Source organism: Takifugu flavidus, chromosome 1 (genome assembly GCF_003711565.1).
Source record: "Takifugu flavidus isolate HTHZ2018 chromosome 1, ASM371156v2, whole genome shotgun sequence".
Lineage (NCBI taxonomy): Eukaryota > Metazoa > Chordata > Actinopteri > Tetraodontiformes > Tetraodontidae > Takifugu > Takifugu flavidus.
In genome coordinates this window covers 12,973,433-12,996,020 of record NC_079520.1, presented here as the reverse complement: position 1 = coordinate 12,996,020, position 22,588 = coordinate 12,973,433, and the positions used below count along the sequence as shown (strand labels likewise).

General features: G+C 43.0%; 1 protein-coding gene across 5 annotated transcripts; it reads left to right on the top strand.

Annotated features, from left to right (window-relative positions):
- LOC130531470 (target of Nesh-SH3) lies at positions 1-22,201 on the top strand. Of its 5 annotated transcripts, none has more exons than XM_057043617.1 (23): positions 1-369; positions 6,049-6,231; positions 6,346-6,414; positions 6,505-6,637; positions 7,472-7,662; positions 8,128-8,171; positions 8,747-8,795; positions 9,105-9,170; positions 9,349-9,423; positions 10,311-15,074; positions 15,386-15,448; positions 15,835-16,008; positions 16,680-16,757; positions 18,273-18,335; positions 18,730-18,837; positions 19,108-19,194; positions 19,270-19,479; positions 19,591-19,696; positions 19,880-19,959; positions 20,445-20,474; positions 20,582-20,746; positions 20,938-21,060; positions 21,134-22,201. In XM_057043617.1, the coding sequence occupies exons 1-23, from the start codon at positions 255-257 to the stop codon at positions 21,247-21,249; spliced, it is 7,092 nt and encodes a 2,363-aa protein (XP_056899597.1). In that variant the 5' UTR covers positions 1-254; the 3' UTR covers positions 21,250-22,201. The 5 variants fall into 5 exon arrangements, with proteins under 5 accessions (XP_056899597.1, XP_056899536.1, XP_056899673.1 ...); XM_057043556.1 differs by having other exon boundaries at positions 15,386-15,463; XM_057043693.1 differs by lacking the exon at positions 9,349-9,423 and having other exon boundaries at positions 15,386-15,463.
- The last annotated feature ends 387 nt before the right edge of the window (positions 22,202-22,588 follow it).

Here is a 22,588-nt window from a genome sequence, read left to right as displayed (position 1 = left end):
CTCATAGAGGTATAGATGGAGCAGGAGACGCCTGCTGTATCTACAGGTCCAGCTTCTGCACTGGCTCAGACGGCGTCCAGGATCGAGCCCCAGCTGGACATCTGCAGCCGCACATGAGGCTCCGAGCGCTGCCAAAGATTTAGTCATCCGGCAGAGCGACGCTGAGAGACAGCTCCACTTCTGAGTTTCACTCTCGCTGCAAGATCCCGGCTTCAGTCCCACCTGAGATTCAGGGCTGAGCGGCAGCACGGACGATGATGGCGAGGAAGAGGATGCAGAGACAGTCACTCACATTTGTGGTCGTTTTCCTAATTGCCTTCATCTCTGACATAGTTGTGTCCGGCCCCTCCACGCCCCTCAGGAGGAGAGGTAGGTGATACTTAGGAATTATATATAGTAAATCTTTCTTTTTTTTTTACATTTGCTTATAGAAATGCATGTTCACTATGAACTGATGTGCTGCAAAGGTCAGAGTTTGGAGTTCTGAGAACATAGATGTATCCCACCACTTTCCAAGGATATCTGCCTGATGGGACAGATATATATACACGGCTTCTTCCTCTGTTTTAGTGAAAGCGTACCTCTTAGAAATGCAGAAGGGGACACTTATTGTAAAGTCTGTTATGTGACATTCGAATAAATCAATTGCAAGCCCATGAGAGATGTTCATAGCCCTTAAACCAACAGGCGGTGACAAAATGCAGAGAAGCGAGGCCAGGACAGGCGTCTCCTCAACCAGATTTCCTATTATGTGGATACCTGTTCAGCACAGCAGTATTAGATCCCATCCTGATTCCCATATTTGGCTGCATTGTTGCTCTGCTGCATGATTGTAAAGGGGCCGTGCTGTATTCATAATCTTGTGTTTATAAGAGAGAAGTGTGGAGCTGGAGGGGAGGTACGCTTCAAGATGGCTCTGATTATTTACACTTGATTTACTGCTCTTAAGTTACTGACGTAGTTGCAACTTTAGGCAGTGAACAATTCTGAACTCTTGCACTGGGCAAAGGAATGAACGTTTAAAAGGGCTGTATATTCAATAAAGGGTTGGATATTGACATGTGTGTTCCACTGTAATCAGTATTCCTCCAGGAAACACATGGGCGGAGGGTAACAGGTCATTTGCAGCTTCCTGCTTGGTTTCATGAGGTTAGGCTTGTTTGTTTGGACATAAATGGTAAAATTGTGATTGTCGAGAAGAAGATCTGATGAAGTTACTTAGTATTTCCTGAGTGGTTATGGAAAGAAACAGTCAACACACTACAGAAACGTGACGTCCAAGTCGGCATCGCTGTACATGTAATATAAACGCTGATGTTTTGATGCTTAATCGAATGGTGGGTTTATGCTTGATGGCCACGCTCTGCAGTGGGACATAAAAACAGTGGGGAAAGTTTCTCCATGTGTGGAAGTGGCTGGCCAAGAATGACCTGCAGACAAAAGTCAACGTGCAGCTCTGCAAGATGAAAGAGGTTGTATAGCTGTTTGCTTTGGAAAAGTATTCAAACATCTGTGATCCTCTTGGATTGAGTCCCCTCTCTTAGGCTGAGACGTGTTCTTCACAGAGTTGCTTGCTGTTTTTGTTTTTTTTTAAAGTTGACAGAGAATTTGTGCCTGTATTTTAAATCATTCACACCTGCGTTTTACCCTGGTTGCTGTGCTTTCCCCTTAATTCCATGGATTTTGAATTGATTCAATCATATAAATGCCAGCAGAATACTCATACATAATCCACAGCGCTCTGCTGGGTTTGGGTTTGAAGCCCAGAGTGCCAGACGCTTTTCTGTGTGGAGTTTGCATGTTGGCCTGGTGTCCATGAGGGTTCTCTCCAGGTACGTCTCTGCGTACCACCTATACTCTCTCTGATTGTGACTGCGAGGGGTTGTTTATCTCTGTGTGTTGGCCGTTGTGATGATCTGTCCAGGTTGTATCCTGCCTCTCATCCCAAGGCAGCTTGATTGATGGAGGGATGATTTTATTTTTTAGACAAATAGGCTTTAATGAGGAATGTGGCTTTTTCTGGATCACTGCAAAAGAATGCAATATGAAATCCAGTACAAAACATGGTCAGCTTTTTAATGAGATGCAGAAGGGGAGGAAAGGGGGAAAAAACAGCTGCGGCTGGAACTGACGTGCTGTGAGAGTCGTGCAGCGAAGCCACCAGGGTGAAGGGAAATGTGAGACAGTTATCTCAGTCATGTGTTTCTCCTTCTGAACCACAGGCTGAGACCTCCCATGAACCTTTGAGAGCTCGTGGAGGCTCAGAGCAGGACTCTCCTCATTCAATTCAGCTGCCCGCGGCCCCAAGTTTAAGGTTTTTTGCATCAGTTAAGAGAGAAACCAAGAACCCGGCATGGGAAGCTGTAAACATCTGTCCCCGTCTCCATCAGGCATGAAGCCGAGTCTGTCTGAACAGGATGTGTGCAGGTGGCATCTGCCAAAGAACCAGAAAGGCCTCCTTCTCGCTGCACACATTAAAGGCTAAAACAAGTGCGCCTTTGTTTTTTCAACTTCACTTGTTTATAGAGTATTTCATTAGTTTACTCATCAGCGCGAGTGGAAAAGGTCTCTGTGGTGATCTCAGCCGATTGTCTTGTAAAGTGTTTACTCTGCTGCTCCTCGTCCTCTGAACCAGTTAAAGAAGACGGTTGAGCAGAAGAAGATCGGCAGTGGTGAAAATCTGTGATTTGGCATCCTGAACTAGTCCGTCAGGATATACAGATGCCAGAACTGCAGATCGGCCAGTTGTTCATATACTTAATCTGATCCCAAACACAAACATGGACGTGCTGCCCTGCGGTAAGACGTGCAGGGCGACTGTTTTGCTGACAACTCCATTAACGCGCTCCCTCTCCTCTCTGGGAGGATCATCCATCAACAGTGATGATCCCACATCGCTGCGCAACACTGGGTTTTCAGCGCGAGCATGTTTCTCTTTTGCAGGCCAGCAGGATTAGAGAAACAGAAACACAGACATCATAAGGGTGAAATGTTTTCAAAGGAAGTGCAGTGTTTAGTGCACAACCTGACTTGTTTATTGGCGAACTCCCAGGTTAGAGATGATGAAGTGACTTGTTGACTTGTTGATGTAATTGTTGAATTGGTTATGTTTCTCTGACAGGAGATAGTCTGTTTTTCCAGGCACCTTTGCCAGTCCTGGTGTCTGGAGGTTTAGAAGGTTATCCTTAAAACAACTAGCTGTACCATTCTAGCGATGCTGTAAGAGCCCTGAATTAATTTTTCCATTTTTTTCTTTAATATGCATTTTTAAATAATTAAAACAATGTATTTAATATGTATTTTCACAAATTGTTAACTCAATTCTCATGGCAACAAGTCACACATATTTTCTGGCTGTTTGCCCTTCTGAAACTGTCTCTAACACATTGTGGTTTAGATGCAAGACACAGAGTGATGCTCGTGTTAATCTTAGGGGGGAAGTCACCGGGGAATATTACTATTTCAATAAACAAACGACAGGGAAAGCGTTTGACAAATTCAGGGTATCCCCTGGAATCTGTGGTGTTTGGCAGCAATTGTCAATACTCTTCACAACATTCCACTTTTTTCACTGAGGACTGAAATATGAGCCGCCGACAGCTGTGGATACACTACAACTCAATAAAATCTGTTGGTACGGCACTGAAAAACGGACTAAAAAAGAAGTGCATATTGCTCAACTTAATCACCTCTAATGCCATTTTGAAGACTAGAGTTTTTACACAGGATGATTTATAAAGATATGATATATATAAAGGTTTTATAGCGGTTAATTATTAACCTCTCAATCATGATTTAGAGTTCTGGCCTAGAAGATTTTGTTTTGTTTGTTAGAATTAACACGTGACGGTGGTTAATTGATAACATGTCTGAATCTTGACTATTGTTAAAGACCACATGTTGTGGGAGTGTTGAGGGAAAAATTAGCAGATGCTTTGATTTCATAGCTTTAAAACTCTTCAGCACATGTGAGGCAGCCAAAAAGATTTGAGTTTGTTTAGAAAGTGACAGCAGAAGCTAAAACCACGTGCAGGTGCGTATGTGTGCGTATGCATTCGCTTGTACACGCACACGCATGCGTAACGCTCTACTTGCCACCATTTTGGCCTCGTTCCCAATCACAGCATTTGAAACAAACTCCACCAAATAGTTTCTATAACTCACTTTGAGAAGCAGGAGTCATGAGCAAACCTAGATTATACGATAGCGCCTTTGAGAGTTTTGCTTCATGACCTCAGACAGTCACGTTTTCACTGTTGCTATAACCAGTACAAACCAGCTCATGTGTCTTGGCTCTGGTGTTCAGAACCCACCCTTTGATTTCTGTCTTCATAGCTGTTCCCAAGCTGTTGAGCACTGACTGAAATGTCAGATTTGGCAAAAACGGTGCTGTCGTTTCTTACAATGATGTCAGTGTGCGTGTGTGTGTGTGTGTGTTGGTGTGAACTGGGTGGGTGTGTGTGATGGGGAGAACCAAACAGAGAGTGAGAGGCAGAAAGTATTGATTTGAGTTCCAATATTATATCATACAGCTTCGTTGTCCAACTCAACAACGCCTTGCTGAAGGTTTTGAAAGTGCATGTTTACAGACTGTTTTTCTTTTTAAAAACCTGGATGTTGTTTCACACAGGTTGTTTAATCCAGCATGGTTTTACCAAGTCTACCAGAGTGCTTGCAGGACCATCCTTTAAACAACAGAGATGTTATCAGTGCAGAAGGTTTGAATGATTCCAGACTGAGAGTCTGTAAGAGGACAGAGGTCCTTCACCAGGCTGAAACTGTTCCACCGTCCTAGAAATTCTTCTGCTGCAGCCGTCGTCCTGAGCTCCTGTAATCAGCAGAGTAGACCTGCGCATGTTGCTTCAGTCACAGCTGTATGTTCAAACAAACAAACAAACAAACAAACATGCAGATCTATCAAAAGATGGTCATCATTCCAAACATTAGTTATATGCAATGTTAAAATTGCTTCCTTTTCACTTCCTTGGTTCATGTTTTCATTAGTTCTCCTCCCCTCCCCTCCTCTCCTCTCCTCTCCTCCTCTCTCTCCTCTCCTCTCCCCCCCTCTCCCCTCTCCTCCCCTCCTCTCCTCTCCTCTCCTCTCCCCTCCTCTCCTCTCCTCCCCTCCCCTCCCCTCTCCTCTACTCTACTCTCCTTTCCCCTCCTCTCCTCCCCCCTCCTCTCCTCTCCTCCCCCTTCTCTCCTCTCCTCCCCCCTCCTCTCCTCTCCTCTCCTCCCCTCCCCTCTACTCTCCTTTCCCCTCCTCTCCCTCCCCCCCCTCCTCTCCTCCTCCCCCCTTCTCTCCTCTCCTCCTCTCCTCCCCCCTCCCCTCCTCTCCTCCCCTCCTCCCCCTCCTCTCCCTCTCCCCCTCCCCTCTCCTCTCCTCCCCCTTCTCTCCTCTCCTCTCCTCTCCTCTCCCCTCCTCTCCTCTCCTTTTCCTCTCCTCTCCTCTCCTCTCCTCCTCTCCTCTCCTCTCCCCTCCCCTCCTCTCCTCTCCTCCCCACTCCTCTCCCCTCCCCTCCCTCTCCTCTCCCCACTCCTCTCCCCTCCCCTCCTCTCTCTCTCCTCTCCTCCCCTCCTCTCCTCTCCCCTCCTCCTCCCCCTCCCCTCTCCTCCCCCTCTCCTCCTCTCCTCTCCTCCCCACTCCTCTCCTCCCCTCTCCTCTCCTCTCCTTTTCCTCTCCTCTCCTCCCCTCCCCTCTCCTCCCCACTCCTCTCCCCTCCCCTCCTCTCCTCTCCTCTCCTCTCCTCTCCCCTCCCCTCCTCTCCTCTCCTGTCCTCTCCTCTTCCCCACTCTCCTCTCCTCTCCTCTCCTCTCCTCTCCTCTCCTCTCCTCTTCTTCACTCTCCTCTCCTCTCTCTCCTTCTCCTCTCCTCTCCTCTCCTCTCTCCTCTCCTCTCCTTTTCCTCTCCTCTCCTCCTCTCTCTCCTCCCCTCTCCTCTCCCTCCTCTCCTCTCCTCTCCTCTCCTCATTCAGTATTTCTTATGTGAATGCAGTTCAGACTGTCCTCAACAGAAACCACTTTTGTGTGTCTCCTCATGTCCAACAGTGAGACAACATCACAACATCAAAGTTCGGATTAACGCCACAGGAGACACCATAGTATTGAAATTCCTGCTCCCCAATGCTCACACCAAGCTGGAGGGTTACATCCTGGGCTATGGCAGCCGCCCGTTCTCCAAACAGTTCATTCAGCTGCCTGAGAACGGGCTGTCTTTTGTGAAAGAATTTGGTGAGTGTGTCTGTTTATATTCTTCCGCCAAGACAAGGAACAGGAGATACCGAAGAATGATGATGTCTTTCAACATGAAGGAGGCCTGACAGTTTGTTGTTTTTCTATATTTAGATGCTGAGCCCAAGTATCTCATTGCTGTCAAACCCATCCAAATTAATGAGGTGAAAAAGTACTGCACAGGTAATATTTCTATTTAAGACAACAAACGTTACATTTTCATGAACGTCGGCTTCTTAGAGTGGACAAAAAAGAGGTCAAATTTCTTCTCAGGTAAAGTGGAGCTGGAGAAGCCCCTGCACTTGGTTGTTGGGCCAGTAACACCCTCATCAGTCCTGCTGTCCTGGGGGGACGAACTCAAAAGCTCCTACGAAGGCAACATCCTGAAGGAGTGTCTGGAGCAGGGGTGAGCCTGAACCTTTACACATGTCCTAGCTGCTGCTCAACCTGCTCACCACACTGATGAAAGCTCACATCAGATGAGCAGCAGGCTAAATGCTAATGAAGCTAGCACAGGAAAGCAACGATAATGACCCGAGTCAGCAGATTATGGGTCTTCTACCAAAACATTCAGTTTTGTTTTTATAGTATTAGATTCTGTAAAATGGGAATAAGAGAAACTTCCATATATGCTCTACTAGCACTATCGCATGGTGTCGACTACTTTACAGACTATCAATCAATCATGTAGATGAGATTATATTAAAAAGCACTGACGTTTGCTTTTATTATATACAATTCCTTAGACTGTTTTCCATGGTTTTAATTATTTTAGTGCTGCTGAAATGGCGATCTTGTTGTTTGCATCCTCTGCTGACATTTCTGGACTCTTAAATACAAATAAAACTTGATACAACTATAGTTTCTGTGATGCAAACTGCATTACTGGTTTGGAAAAAGGCAAATTCCCTAGGCAAAGGAAAGTTTGTATACATATGTTGTGTATATATACAGTATATAATGTGTCCTACACATTAGACAATGTCATGACACACGAGTGCAAGTGTACCTTAACTTATACGTGAGACACTTTAAAGAACCTGGTACTTAAACATGTTTGTAATCTGTAAAAGTGAAGAGGTGAAGTGAAGAAACACAACTTTGTAATGTAAAGTATCAGCATTCGTTTTGTGTTTTCTGTACAGTTGTGTACTTTAAAGGAGTGAGTACTTTTAGATTTCATGTGGATGTTCAGTGTACTTGGCTCTTCTCTTTATCTTCTTGTTTATCTTCTTCTCAGGCACTACACTGTCCGCTATCGTGAGAAGAGCAAGAGGTGGAACTACCAGACGTGTCCAACCAGTGACACAGTTATTGACAATCTAAAGCCCAATGCAGTTTATGAGTTTGGGGTCAAGCCAATCTCCAAAGAAGGGACCGGAGAATGGAGCAAGCCAGTGGTTCACAACACCAGCAATGTTGGCTTGACTGGTATGTAATCAATTCCCTCACATGGAAACTAATGAACAAATGGTTTCCATAAGTACTGCATGAAGCTCTCATCTGAAGGATGATTTAAATCTGGTCAACATCATAAACACGATGGGAACAAAAACCATGAAGCCTATAAAGATGAGGAAGACGAGCTGGGGTCACAAGGGGGACAAGACACACAATCACATACGCTGAACACTAGCGACACAAAACCAGAACAAAACAAAACAGTCATGTATATTGTACAGAAAACACACACACACACACACAAAACACAAAATGGATAAAAGAAAAAAGACCATATATCCCAAAAATGACCTCTGCTGTTGTATTATAGACGTTATTTCTCCTTCATGGGAGAGTCATTTTGTTTTGAAGTAGTTTTGTCTGGTTCCTCCCCTTTAACTCAGTTCTGCAGCTCATGTTTCTGAACTGATTTTTAATCTCATCTCATGTTTTCAGAAAAGCCCATTAAGACAATTAGTACGCGTCCCATCAACCCTGCGGTATGTACTGTATCAAATTTAATTTCCTATGAAAATATAACAAATGGTTTGTGGTAATCATAAGATGCAGGCGGTATTAAATGAAGTGTCATATTGTGTCATTCCTACAGGGTCGGTCTTCTGCATGAGTTAATGTTATTCTAGATTATTTGCCTTATTAATTTTCCTGACTTGCTAAATGAAAAACAGCACTTTTGTAGCCAAGAGTGGCCAAGCCAAGAGAGCAGCCTGTATTGTACCAACCTGCAAACATCTGGTGTGGAACAAGCGAGAACAAATTGGGAATGAAAAGGGTGATAGAGCAGGAAAGATAACTGAGAGGAAAGTGGAAAATAGCACTGCTTTAGATCCTACAGCTGCCGCGGCTGTGAAACTCTACAGCTGTTGAGAATCAGCCAAAATAGTTGTCCCTCTAAAGAAAGTTCAAAGTTCTTGCCAGGATCGGAACCTTTTCACAATGGAAAGGAGCCTGCAGAGCTTTCAAACACAGAGGAACTGAGGTCAGGCCAGGAAGTGATTTATGATCATCACAAAAACTGACTTTTCTTCCCGTCTGTTTGGCTTTACCCCTTCAGAAACCTTTAATTCCTGGTCCACAGTCCTCCACATTTGTAACTCGCCAAGGTAAGTCATTTTGTCACTTTAAGACATTTAGCTCATGTTACAGCTTTTCATGATGAAAATATATAAAAATATATCACTTAAAGCTAAAGTTAAATGATATGATGGTGTTTGTGGTGATGGACCCTCCCACAAATTTACTCTGCAGTTCTTCTGCTTTTACAGTGTTCTTTTTTTTTTTTAAATTTTAGTAGATATCAGGCAACTCCAAAAACAGACTCAGAAAAAGCACAAATTGAAATAAACCTTTTTATTTAGGCTAACCATATTTATGTGCAACTACTATATGTGAATTTCCTTTGTCCTTGTCAGTTCACCGTAACAAGACCCAGGACAGACTGCCCCCCTCCAAGAATTTTAACTCAAAGACAACTGTTGGTAATGATCTTTATGACATGGCTTTTAATCCCAGGGTCAGATGAATACTGTTAACCTTAATCCTGCTGTTTAACCCAGCACTACCAGAAAAATTCTGCACAACCTAACCCCCCCTTTTTAGTGGACACACTGGATTAAGGTTTTTCCCAGGTCTACTAACATGCACTGTATCTCTCAGCTCCAACCAAAACTACTAGACAGGATTCTCTGTCTTCTGGATCCACACTGCCTGTGCTCAGCAAACAGCCAAATGGTAAAAAAATGAAAAGTCAGCTGCAATATTCAAACTAATTTCCTTTAATGGAGGCTATGGGTACAAAGTCAAAAAGCACATATTGAATAAAATAATGTTTGTTATGGCAGTTATGAATTAACTAAATCCAGGCTCACAGTCCATTCTAGCCCAGCGATGTATTGAGCAAAGATCAGTTAAACCTGCAGCTCTATAGACACTATACAGGTGCGAGCACCAGAGATAGCTGTGCTGGTAATATCATGGGGGACACATTTGACAAACTTTTATTACCTTGAATACTGCACCATCTTGTGTTATGTATAGATGTTTTAATGTGCTGCATTGCACTAGCATGGGCTTTGTAGACTACGGCACTTAATTATATTTTGCATCTTTGATGTAATGTGTATGCTCTATTTAGTTGGTCATGTCCGAATACATGTTATAACCAAGTAAATACAGATACATATTACACAGTCATAATGCTGAAGAGAGACATTATGGGATTGATGTATTTATTTATCTCTTTTGTTTATGCTCTCTAATTTTGAGATCTTTTTGCCTTCTTTTTCATTTCACTTGCTCCTTTAGCAAGTTAAACATCCGACTGGACTGAATGATCCATTTAGGATAGTTCATAAACCCCCTCGACAGTAATCCATCAATTGTCCAGCTCCTATGCTTCATAACCTTTTAATTAATGCTAACGGCACCATTAAAATACTGGATACTGGCACTGCAACTATCTTTATACGGTCTGACTGCTATTGAATTTAGACCTTTTCATTAAAAAAAGAAATACTTTATGGTTTTTAAGATGGCATTTTCTTTGTAATATTAAATTCATATTTTTACACCACAGATGTGACTTCATGGCTGTATTTTCTCTTTTTTACACAACCCAGGAGGAGAAGACCTCTCAAGAACTGTCTTGCCTCTTCCACTAGACATTACACCCACCAAGGCATCTCTGCCAGTCTCCAAGACAAACTTGGAAAAATGTGAAGAGCATCATCACAATCAGCCACAAGAAACACCCCAGTCTATACCAGATTCACAGCATCCACAACATACAAATGAAGACAAACGGAAACAAGGCCATAAAACAACAATCCCCATGGAGACTAAACCTCCAAAACGACCCCCACCAATAATTCACCATCAGCCCGAAGGCCATCAAGAGTCTAAGCCTATACTTACATTTCATACTAAACCACAAACTCAACCAGTGCACATACCTCATACTGAACCTCTAGCAACATTCCCATTTCAGAAACAACTGCCCTTCACACCTCAAACACACAACCGAAATAAACATCTGCCAAAGATTGATCCACACCCAAAATTAGAACCAACATACCAAACAATACACCAAACAAAACCTCAAGTAAAACCACAACCAACATTGCAGCATCAATCTGAGATGCCGTTGCAACCAACAAACCAACTTCCAGCTGATCCTGTACGTACCATTGACCCTCGCCTAAAATTTCAACCAACAATAAAGACACTCCAGTCTCACAATGCTATTCCAGAACAACCCCAGCAGCAGCCAACAGCTAATTTGTTACACCACACCTCACAACAAACACAAACATCACATCCAAAATACCCCATTGACTCTCAGGCAAAGTTAATATCCCAGACAACCCCCAGTGATAATATTCAACAACCAATCCATCCAAAATTCCAGGCCCAACCAAGGATGCCAAAACCACGACAGCCTTTATCTACATCCAAGCCCATACGACAGACACAGTCAGGAGACCAGCAAAGATTCCAACGTGAAAACCAAAACGATTGGATTCAAAACCAATTTCAAGAATTTACCTCTGAGGCACAACCCCAACCAGCAACAGAGTCACTATATCAGACCAAGAAACAAACACATTTATCACCCACAACAGAAGCACAACAACAATGGTCAAGGTCCCAGACAAAACCCCAAAAGGAATCACAAACTCATCCCAACCCAATTTTGATTCCCCACACTGAAAACAAAAAACACCAAAAAACAAACAGATCAACAGTACAGACCGAACTATCACCCCCACTAACATTGCCAACCATAGCACCAGATGAACATCAGGAGCACTGGAAACCAACAACGAAGCCCTTTGTCCATACCCAACAGCAAATCAAGCCCGTAACCCCACCTATGACCATTGCTCCACTTCCACTCAAACCAACATCACAGACTGAGTTACAGAACAGAGAAGAACCCCGAAATGAACCCTCAATAAAATTTCAATCAACTTCAGAGCTCATAGCCCAAACTGAACCACAGCTACAGGCAACACTCCAACCTAAACCCCAAATCCAACAACAATCAACACTCAAACCACCATTGAAGCTAAAACCACCTAAGAATCCTTATGCAACAGCACAACCAACATCTTCAAGTATACCCCAGCCACTACAGCCGCAACAACAACCAACATTGAAGCCAATATTTTATGTCCAACCTCCACCTCAACCAACATCATTCTCAAACCTCCAAAATAAACCTTATCCAGAATCCCAAACTATATATCTTGCTAAACCCCATCCTCAACAATATCCACATTCTCAGCCAACATCGAAGTCCATGCATCAGACACAACCACATCTCCATTCAACATCCAAGGTAAACCTCCAGAATGAACTTAACCCACAGTCACAGCCAGAATCTCAGTATAATTATCAGCCTCAGCAACCACAAACAACAATAAATTCCATACTCCAGACGCAGAAACTGTCCCAACCACCATCACCTCCTATACTTCAGAATGAAGCTTACCAACAGACCCAACAATCATTACAGGTTCACCCACCATCACAACCCACGGATAAAGTTATACCACATCCCCAACAACAAGCTGAACCAACATTGCAACAAAACATACAAACCCAGTCATACCAATCTTCTCAACCATCACAACAATATAATATTCATTCAACCCATCCCCCGTTTCTGACTATAACTAATCGTCCACAACACGTGCAGCCAAATTCTCAATCAGTACCTCACACCAAACCTCAGAATGAACGAAAAGCAACTGAAATGTTTCCAATCCAGTCTCAATCAACATCCCAATTGCAATCCCATACTGAAACCTACACAGAATCTCAACCCAAATACCATGCTAAACACCACCCTGAACAATATCCAAAGTCTCAGCCAATGTCACAGCCTATACACCAGACGCAACCAAAACCAACATCGAACATCAACCTCCAGAATGAACTGGACCCAGAGTCACTGACGCAATCTCAATTTCATCATCAGCCTCAGCAGACACAAGCAACAGAGACCCAAAAAGAGTCTCAATCGATATCCCCGTATCCGCATCAAAATGAACCTTACCCACAGTCCCAACAAACGTTTGAGGCACAATCTCGCATTTATCAATCACAACCTCAACCATCACTGATTACTGATCAACCTTACAAAAGCGCTCAACCATCACCTCAAGCAGAAACTCAAAAAACATTCCAACACTTCTGGAATGAACCTCACCCACCACCACAGCCCACAGAGCAGGTTACACCTCTTGGCCATTATCAACAATTTCAACCAACAAGCCAACACATTATTCGAAACCAGCCTGACAAACAGTCTGAACCATCACCACAACAACCACAAATGCATTCCACATCAATATCACCTGAATCATCATCGCCATTTAAACCCAAGCATGAACCTTACCCTAAGTCCCAGCCACCATTCCACATAAAACCACCAACACCTCAGACAAAACCTCAGCATGAACCTCAGACTAAACTGCATTCACATGAATCCAAAGCAACAGCATTTCCAACTTTTCAGATTCATTCAGAATCGACATTACACATCCAATCCCATACTAAACCTTACCCAGAATCCCAACCTTTGGTCTACACTACACCTAATTCCCGACAACCGCAACCTGAATTGACACTAAAGCCAATTTTTCAAACTGATTCAGAACCACAATCAACATCAGAGCTCAAATTCCCGAGTAAATTTCAGTCGCAGTCCCAACCAGTATCCCCATCTATATCTCAAACACAGCAATCTGTATCAACATCAAGACCCCTGCACCAGATGAAAATGCCAACCCAATCAACATCACAACACATGCCAAAGAATGAACCTCCTCTGCAATTCAAAGAAACATTTCAGGAAAAACATGAGAGTACGTATCAACAATATTATCCAACATTTAAGCCCCAACAATCACAACAGCCTACATATCAAACCCAAACATCATTACAGCCTCATTCCCAGACACAATATTCAGACTACCAATCAACTTCACAGCCTATATTGCAGACTAAACACAGTTCTGTATTCATGCCTACATTTCAAATACAAACACAATCAACACCTCACACTATATTACAAATGCAGCCCCAAACTCAACCTGGTAACAAGCCCCTACTTCCAACCCGACTAAAAGATTCAACAACTCAGCCAACAAAACATCCTCAACCTGAGACAAAACAACAACCACCATCGCACCCAACAATTCAGACCATGCATCAGGATAAGCCTCAACAAACAATCCAACCCACATATCAGATTCCAAATCAACCAGCATTCCAGCCCACACACATGAACATAGAAACTCAGCCAATATCTGAGTTCAAATTGCAGAAAGAACCTGAACCACAGCAACAAACACCTAAACCGATGTTGCCACCCAAAACCACGCCAAAATCCCAGACTCAAACTGAGAAACAACAACCACAGCCCACACCCATTTTTCAAAAGAAACATCAACCACAATCTCAACCAACATCCCAACATCATACCTGGACCCAACAACAACCAAAATTGCAATCAACATCTAAACCATCACTCCAGACCCAACAACAAAACCAGAACCAACCTTATACCACATTGAAGCCCAAAGTCCGGATCGCACCAGCAATAAAACACATACCCCAGACTAAGCCACAACCAGCATCCAAACAGGAAGCTGAGAGCAAACCAAAACCACAGCCAGATTTCAAAACCCTTGAAAATCAGAGAGAACCAAATTCCTCACCCATACCTCAGAAGCCAACATTCCAGCCTATAGACAAAACTCAGTCACCATCCAAAAAATGGTCCCGATATGGCCCTCACAGAAAATTCAAGAGTACCACACCCCAACCTGTATCTCAAACCCAAACACATTCTAGGACCAAAATGACAACTGAACCCAAAGCCGAAAACAGAGTCCAGATGACAATCCAGCCAAATGTCTATTCTCATAAAACAGTTGAATCCCAGCCCATACTCCAAATGCAACCTCAAGGGCAACCAAGAACCCAGCCAGTTCCAGAGTCCCAGTCATATTCTCAACCTCAGCCAAGATCCACACCCACAATCAAGATGCAGACAACATCCCAGCCTATTTTGCAGACACACCAATCACAATATAAACCAACACCACATCCTAAATTAGATATTCAAGTGACTACTAAGGTGTCAATTCAGCCCCAAAAGCATGCTTCAACAGAGATTCACAGAATTCCTGAAAGGGATTCTCAATCAATTCCCATTCCACATCTTTCATCAAAAACTCAGTCTCAAACTGTATTGAAGCATCATTATACACCTTGGCCCCAACTGCAACCTCAACCTGGGCTTCAGACTGAATCTCAGACAAGGACCTACACAGATCCCACCAAGGTCACTCCAGGGCAGGCTGTCTTTATGGGTAAACACCCTACTTTTGACCTCAGCAATCCTCAAAAACACATTAAGAATATGTCTAAAACACTCAGTTCTAGTTATATTGTTTATATCATTAAACCAATTAAATATTGTAAGTCCAATTTAATTTTGAGATTGCTATAAATGTCCATTTCAGTGACCACTTTAATTTAACATTAGCATCTGGCTCAAACATGTTTGTATTTTTATGCTTTAATAAACATATGTGCAGTAAGCCCCTTCAAGAACAACACAAAAATATTTCATAGACTATATTCACACATTACCTAAAATATATAGTCTTCTTTCATACAGCTCCTAGTCCACCAGAAGGGGGCAAGCCTCTACCAAGACCTGAACTGGCTACAGAGAATGCTGGTAGTTACAATGAGGGTAAACATCATGAAAAGTTTGTCCCATTACCATCTCTGCTTTTTTCAAGTCATGTGAAAACAAGTGCTTTCAGTTGAAGCAAAAACAACTGCAAATGTCACTGCTTATATACCTCCCTCTCCATCACCCTGCACCACCCTGTGCATCATCCTCCTATGCCTTCATGTGCGTCTCCATTTTCAGCCGAGCAGACTCATCTCATTCTTGTCCACTCACAACCAGAGTAGTCTGGGATTTTGATCTTCTTTTCATCTCTGTCATGCCATTCAGTGTCCACACCTCTGCATTTTGTTCCTTGTCGAAGCTGGTAAGATCAGTTGTGGACCATGTTTGCCCCCCCATTGATCTATCTAACCTATCTGCCCCTCTAGATACTGGTGTCCAAACCACACTGAAAGCTGAAGTTCCTCGTTCTCCTGTCAGTTCATCAGCTCCTCCAAGTCAAAGGAACATCACACTGTCTCAACGGGTTCCTCAACGTCCATCTCGACCTTTCTCTACATCAAAGACATCCACCACTTCCCATATCCCAAGTACAACAAAGGGTAATGGTGCAATGCAGATTTCTGATTCTTTCTTCCAAAGCAGCTGCTCCAGGTTTAGGCCCCTTTTTTTGGAGCTTAATTGCAACCTATATTTGTTGATTTATGGTCATATTTGATTTATTTGAATCCAGTTAGGTTAATCAAATAATTTCAAATTAGAATACTTTTATTTATTCCAGCATATTCCATAATATGCAATTTTTTTAATGTACTACTATGGCCTTAACAAACCTAACCCTGATCATTAATGTCATGTCACGTTTATATGACCTCGTTATGGAGCATCTGTTGAGTGCGGCTTTTCACAATGCATTATGGGATACAGTCAGTGCACAAAGTTATGGACAGAAATCCTAAAATTCAGAGAGGCATACACGCTGTGATTTCACTCAGTGAGTTTGGACACAGTGTTGGTGCTCATTCTGGTTTGAATATTGAATATGTGTGTTGTCAAATACACAAACATGCAGAAATACACATCACAGAGAACAGTTGCTTTTGGTGGGGCTCATCATTTAATCTATCAGGTGCCCTGGAAACAAATTTTGCAGCCTTGTAAATATTTATCTTCTGGGAGATGAAGATTTTCTTGGGAAAGGGTGGGGGGCAGTCTATTTGGCAATAACTATTAAAACTAAATTCCATAACAATCCTCTCTTTCCACCCTACAGCCAATGGGCTGCTTGATAGTGGCCATGACCTTTCCAGCCCAGCGAGGTCTGAGGAAAGGCCCAGTAAAGACAACCAAGGTAATTGCTTTTCAGGACTCCCTAATGTGAAAGTGCTTCTATGTCCTGTCCTCTTCTATCTTTATATTTGACTGGGTCTGACCCTGATCATTTTGATTTTCATGCAGCACATACAGAGGTGCTATCGAATGAGGGTATTTTCCTTGTTCATTGTGATTTTTCCAGTTGGTCTATAGGTTGGTTCAAAATAATTGAATCCATCTGACTGTGTCAACGCCACATGTTTTAACGCTCCTGGAGCTGTGCGGACAGGTCGTGCTTCACACCCGGGTCACAGCTAGTGTGTATTACTGGAAACTTTGACATTTTTGGAGGCCTCCATGGAATCACAAGGCTCATTTTCTGGGCAATCTTGGATCTTTTCAGATTAAACCGTCCTTACAGCTTGCCTTCCTGCACAGGTGTCTGAAAACAACAGCTCTGATTAGAACTTGTATTTATGCATTTAAACTTTAGTAAATGTGAGCATGTTTGTTATGTTGTACTGATTTGGAGCGATGTTTAAAAGTTAAGAAAGACTTGTCATTCTTGCTGCTACTGCTGCTGTTTATGATCACAGACTTGAGTCATGGAGCTTTGATAGCAGCAAACATAGCGCACACACTCCCGAGACACACACTCACACTCACACAATATAGCACTGGCTTTTCTATAAGTGAGACATTGACTGTCATCCTATTGAGTGATGATTTCACATGTTTACCACATGCCTTGGGCTGTGTGCACCCACGCGTGTGCATGTAAGACTCTCTGAGAAAAGGCTGCATTCTGAGAATGAATCAGTTCAACTTGATGGCACATGTTTGTTTAATTTGCCTGCGTACGCTCTCTGATGGGAGATCTGTGATTTATGGCAACCAACAGGAAAAAATCAAGACAAATATTTATGACGTGTTTTGGCTTCCACCGTTGGACAAGAATGTTGTCCGTATAATTTCCTTTAATGAATCTGTGTGATAAGGAAATGACAAGCTGTGAAAGGAATGGATGCTGTGGAGATGAATCACAGTTTCAATAAAAACCTCACGATATGAAATCTGTAAAGAACACCTCATGTGTCAGGACACGTTTGAAATATAAGGATTTAGTCGAATTCTTTATATTTTTAAATGTCAAACAATGTTGAAACTGAGGCTAAGGCTCAGTTCAGGCAAAGATTTTTGTTTGATGTGATCAATTAACCGATTCCTCTCCAAGGCAGTTTAAAAAGAGTTCATTTCAGTGCTCCGAACACGCTTCTGCTACACTTTTGATCTACTTGCCTTTATCATGCCTCAGTGTTGTCTGTATTATGCTTATAGAGTTTCTGTCCTCATTATTTTAAACCACTTTATCTGCCATACTAAATACCCTCCATTTGTAACCCAATAATCTGTCTCGCATGATTGCCAACCTGAAATAACTTCAACACTTTAAAAATCATTTTTATTGCTGTGTCTCCTCATGACAGTGTTTATTTCAGAATGATCTGTGTTCCATTATTCCATTATTACTTTTTCCCATGATCCTCTGCAGTCCAGCTTTCTGCCAGTCCTGAGGAGAATAGACCCAAGCAGATGGATAAACTGCCCGGCCAGGGTGAGAGATTTTCTTTTTATGCATTTAACTATTTAAGCTGGAAACGTTTAGTTCCAACACCGTCTACTTGGACAATGTTACTGTACATGTACGTGCACCCATGCTACATAGACTTTTAGTGATACTTCCTGATTTCTGCTTTCAGGAGCTACCACTGGACCATCCACTTAACAATTCTGTATAATTTTCTCCTTATTCCCCACTCTTATTTTACATTTTCGTAGATTTATTCTGCATTTCTATCAGAAATAGCTCCATCGTATAAATCAAGAAAGGTCTGTGGTTTCGGCAGCCAAGGGGTTACTTATGCGAGGACAGTCCGAGCAGATGGATCGCAACTGTTTATGCCTGTGACTCAGAAGATGATGATCTGCTCCTCCTCCTCTGTCCTCAGATAAACTCGGGCCCCCAAAACTCAGAGACGAAGAGTTCCCAGCAGGCACGGCGAGGCCCAGGCAGGAGCGCAGACAGGAGACCACCACCGCTGCCCCCGCAGTGAACCGTATGTCAGCCAATTGTTCAGCTTGGAGGGACTTTTGTAGCTCACTGACTATCATTCCCTGCTTATAAAGGCATAAAACATAGAGCTGCAAAGCTTGTTAAGCTCGACGAGGAGATAGGAGTTATCAGCTTGCCAACAGTGTTTGAGAGCGAGCGCAGGCCAGAGCTTCTGTTTGGCTGCCTGCTGATTGACCAGAGGACGGAGACAGCTGCCAGATCCAGCTGATGAATCCCACTAACCACTCCTCCTCTTACCTGTTTCCTCTTACAGTCACCAATTATGACAGTGAGAACTCCACCGGTTTCAGCCCGTCACCGGCATCAAAAGTGGACTCCGCAGGCAATAAACGCTTCATAGGTAAGTTTGAACAGGTCGAAGAGAGCGGAAGAGGTGAATGAATAACTGGGGCTTTTTTGGCATGGCCTCCCAAAGCTCCTCATGTCATCTACAAGACGAATAAGAAGCCAGAGGAGCCGTGCTCCATCACCTCCTCCCTCACTCACTTCCCCGACGAAGAAGCCAATGATCTGAACGTAACCAGTCCTCCTCGTATCCCTCCATCTAACCTCACCGTGGTTACCGTGGAGGGCTGCCCCTCGTTCGTCATTCTTGACTGGCAGAAATCAGACAACGAAACCACAGGTAGAACTGTTACCACACCACCTCAACTCTAAAGTTCATCACCTTCCTGATCTCCGATGGGACACGTCGCAAAAGTGAAACTGGTGCTGTTCATATTCGACCTTCTTTCAGAGTATCAAGTTTACTCCACCACCGAAGGCCCAAGCGGGAACGTGACGTCCATTGTGACGACCAATCAGACACACACGGCTGTGGAGAACCTCAAACCAGAGACCAAGTATGTCTCCACGGGCCTGTGTTTCTCACAGTTTACATTAGTCATGCGTATTTATGAGAGAACACTGTGTGCAGTCATTTTAAATAAATCCATACAGCCAAATATCAGGAATCCTGTTTAGTGCTATCATCTTTGTATCATCTTATTTATTTGGGATTAATTAACTTTCCTATTTGATTTCAGCTATACATTCACAGTCACCCCAAAGAATGAGCTGGGAACAGGACCTGCCACTGATCCTGTGGCATTTAGCACAGAAGCAGGCAAGTTTTAAAATGCCTTAATAAAGAAATCCCAGATTAACTATGATTGCTTTGCTATGAATGAAGAGTCTGAAAATTGCTGAATATGTTCCTCATATCAGGTAGTGATTATCTTGGAAGCACCTGAGGTGGGAGATTAGACAGTAATGATTTCATCCTGGTGGGCTTTAACGGGCCTGTCCACCCTCCAGATGTCCGCTGAGCTCATTGCTTGGAATCGTAATTTACCTCAGTGGTGCCCCGAGTTAACAAATGGGTTTTTAAACACTTAAAGCTCATCTTAGATCTCCTCCAGCTTGTGCACAATCATAACACAGCTTTTCGGAGCCTGAATGACTCAGATACTGGGTCAGATGGGCTCAGATTCTTAGTATTTGGTGCTTCTTAGCGGAATTTGCTCAAGTCTCAGCTAATCCAGCTTCTTGACTTTCAGCATGTAAGAGGTCCGATGATGCCATCTGTTTGTATTTCTCTCACTTTCACAGCGGATCCTCGGGTTAGTGAATACGTTTCAGGTAATTTTTCTCCTCAAACATGTGTTCGAATAAAACTAAATGTTTGTCTGCAGCTTTAATTTGTTTACTCATATGTTAAATGTTTTCTTTCAATGAATCCTTTACAGGCAAAAATTCCATCTGGACGGACTTCCCGTTCCAGTTTACATCCGACGCCTACTCTGAGTGCCATGGAAGGATGTTCGTCAAGAGAACTTGGTACCGAAAGTTTGTGGGCATCCAGCTGTGTAATTCACTGAGATACCAGATCTACCTGAGCGACTCCCTCAATGGTAATCAATCATTCAGGTTTAGAAGGTTCACAGTAACACTGGGATGGTGTGTGTGTGTGTGTCAGAATGTGAGTAAGAATCTCTAGAATAACCTGTTAATTGCTGTAGAATTCCATAAAAGTTCCCACAACGGCTCCTGATGTGACAGTGATTGATGATTGATTGATTCTGAAGCTTTGCATTTTCTGTAGGGAAGTTCTACAACATTGGAGATCTGACGGGCTCCGGAGAGGATCACTGCCAGTTCGTGGACTCATTCCTGGATGGAAACACTGGCGCCCAGATCCCCTTAAATGAGCTTCCAAAAAGGCCAGGTACTATAACCAGCTGCGAGCTCATCATTTCAGTCTTTTGTGTCGTACTCTCATCCATGGCGTCTTTGTACAGGCTTTTACAGAGCGATGAGACACGAACCTGTGTCCTTCGGAGAGGTCGGAGGGAATTCACGCGCTACTTACGTAGGCTGGTACGAGTGTGGTACACCCATTCCTGGCAAGTGGTGAGATCCCACGGAGCTGCGCAGCAAAGATGAGAAGACAAATGAGCCCTAAACTTAAACACGGATGGGGGAAGGGGTTTCTCTCGTTACCACGGTAACAGTTGGTGGGTTTGAACTCATCCTCCTCTCAGTAGGATGAACATGTATGTGACTATGTGCGACAGTAGGACTAATTGCTGTATATATTTTTTTAAATAATGTAATGAGTGGAAAGAATGCAGGAGGTTTTAGAGTGAAGTATTAAACCATTGGAAATCATAGTGGATTATTTTGGGAAGCTGGCTCCCAATAATGTGTATGATGTTATTTATCTAAGGGATCTTTACAGAATATTCTGTTTTTGCTCCAGGTTTTGATGAATAAAGGAAAAAAATGGTTCCTGCTACTTCCATGTGTGAGCGCTGACACTGGTCATTAGTGCAGAAAGGCGCCAGAATCAGCTTGTGACAGTAGGTCATGTCGCAGTTTTTAGGGTTTAAAATGTCCATTGAAATCGAATTCTCTTGGCTTCGAAGCTTATTTTACAGACAGTTTCCCACAGTGGTGCAGAATTGATCTTCTGCAAGTTTTAAGGGATCATTAACTGTTGCAGGTTGCACGTTGTTTTTTAAAAAAAAATATGTATATAAGGTACTGAATAGCTATTTTATACCAATAATAATAGTTTAATATGATTAAAGTAAAAGAGATATTTTGGCCATATTGCTGACCTGCTGGAGCAAAGCAGAGCTGGAACAGGAAGTCTTGAGTCTACAGATTGATGCATTTGTACTGATTTTGCAGCCTTTTTAAAAAAAAATAAAAACACAAGACATTTATAAATAAGCTGAGCTTCAAAGTGGGAATATGACAAAATGTGTTCAAAGCTTAACAATTGATGGAAAATGTCATGACTGCAGCTGTTTATGATGCACCATGTATATTTTTTATTAATAAATCTTTTGTATCTACTGACATTCTCTGTTTGACCGCAGTACCTTTAATGCTCAAAGCTTCAGTTTTTAGTTGACAAAAACGGCACCGCGGGGCAATTTCAGTTTGGTCTAGACCAGTTTGAAAGAATACCAAATGCATATAAATTGGCTTTAACAAATCCCACGAGCTCCATTTTTCTCACTTTGAGACAGTTTGACATAAAAATATCAGCTACAAACTCTCAGGCCACATGTCCCGGCCAACCACAACCCACAGATGGGAAAAGACAGCGGGAACACCAACATTACTGCAGTTTTCCAAATGTGTGTGGAGGACGGGAAGAGGAGCCAAACCTCAGAGATGTGAACTCAAACCACAGAGACAGAGAGAGAGAGAGAGGGTGGGGGGGAGCAAAGTGTAACACAAAC

Excerpts from the sequence above, each read along its gene's own strand:
- LOC130531470 (XM_057043556.1), top strand. The coding sequence starts at position 255 with ATGATGGCGAGGAAGAGGATGCAGAGACAGTCACTCACATTTGTGGTC. Across the intron at positions 9,424-10,310 it reads GCTCAGCAAACAGCCAAATG|GAGGAGAAGACCTCTCAAGA; the intron begins GTAAAAAAATGA and ends TACACAACCCAG. Across the intron at positions 21,061-21,133 it reads TGAGCTTCCAAAAAGGCCAG|GCTTTTACAGAGCGATGAGA; the intron begins GTACTATAACCA and ends GTCTTTGTACAG.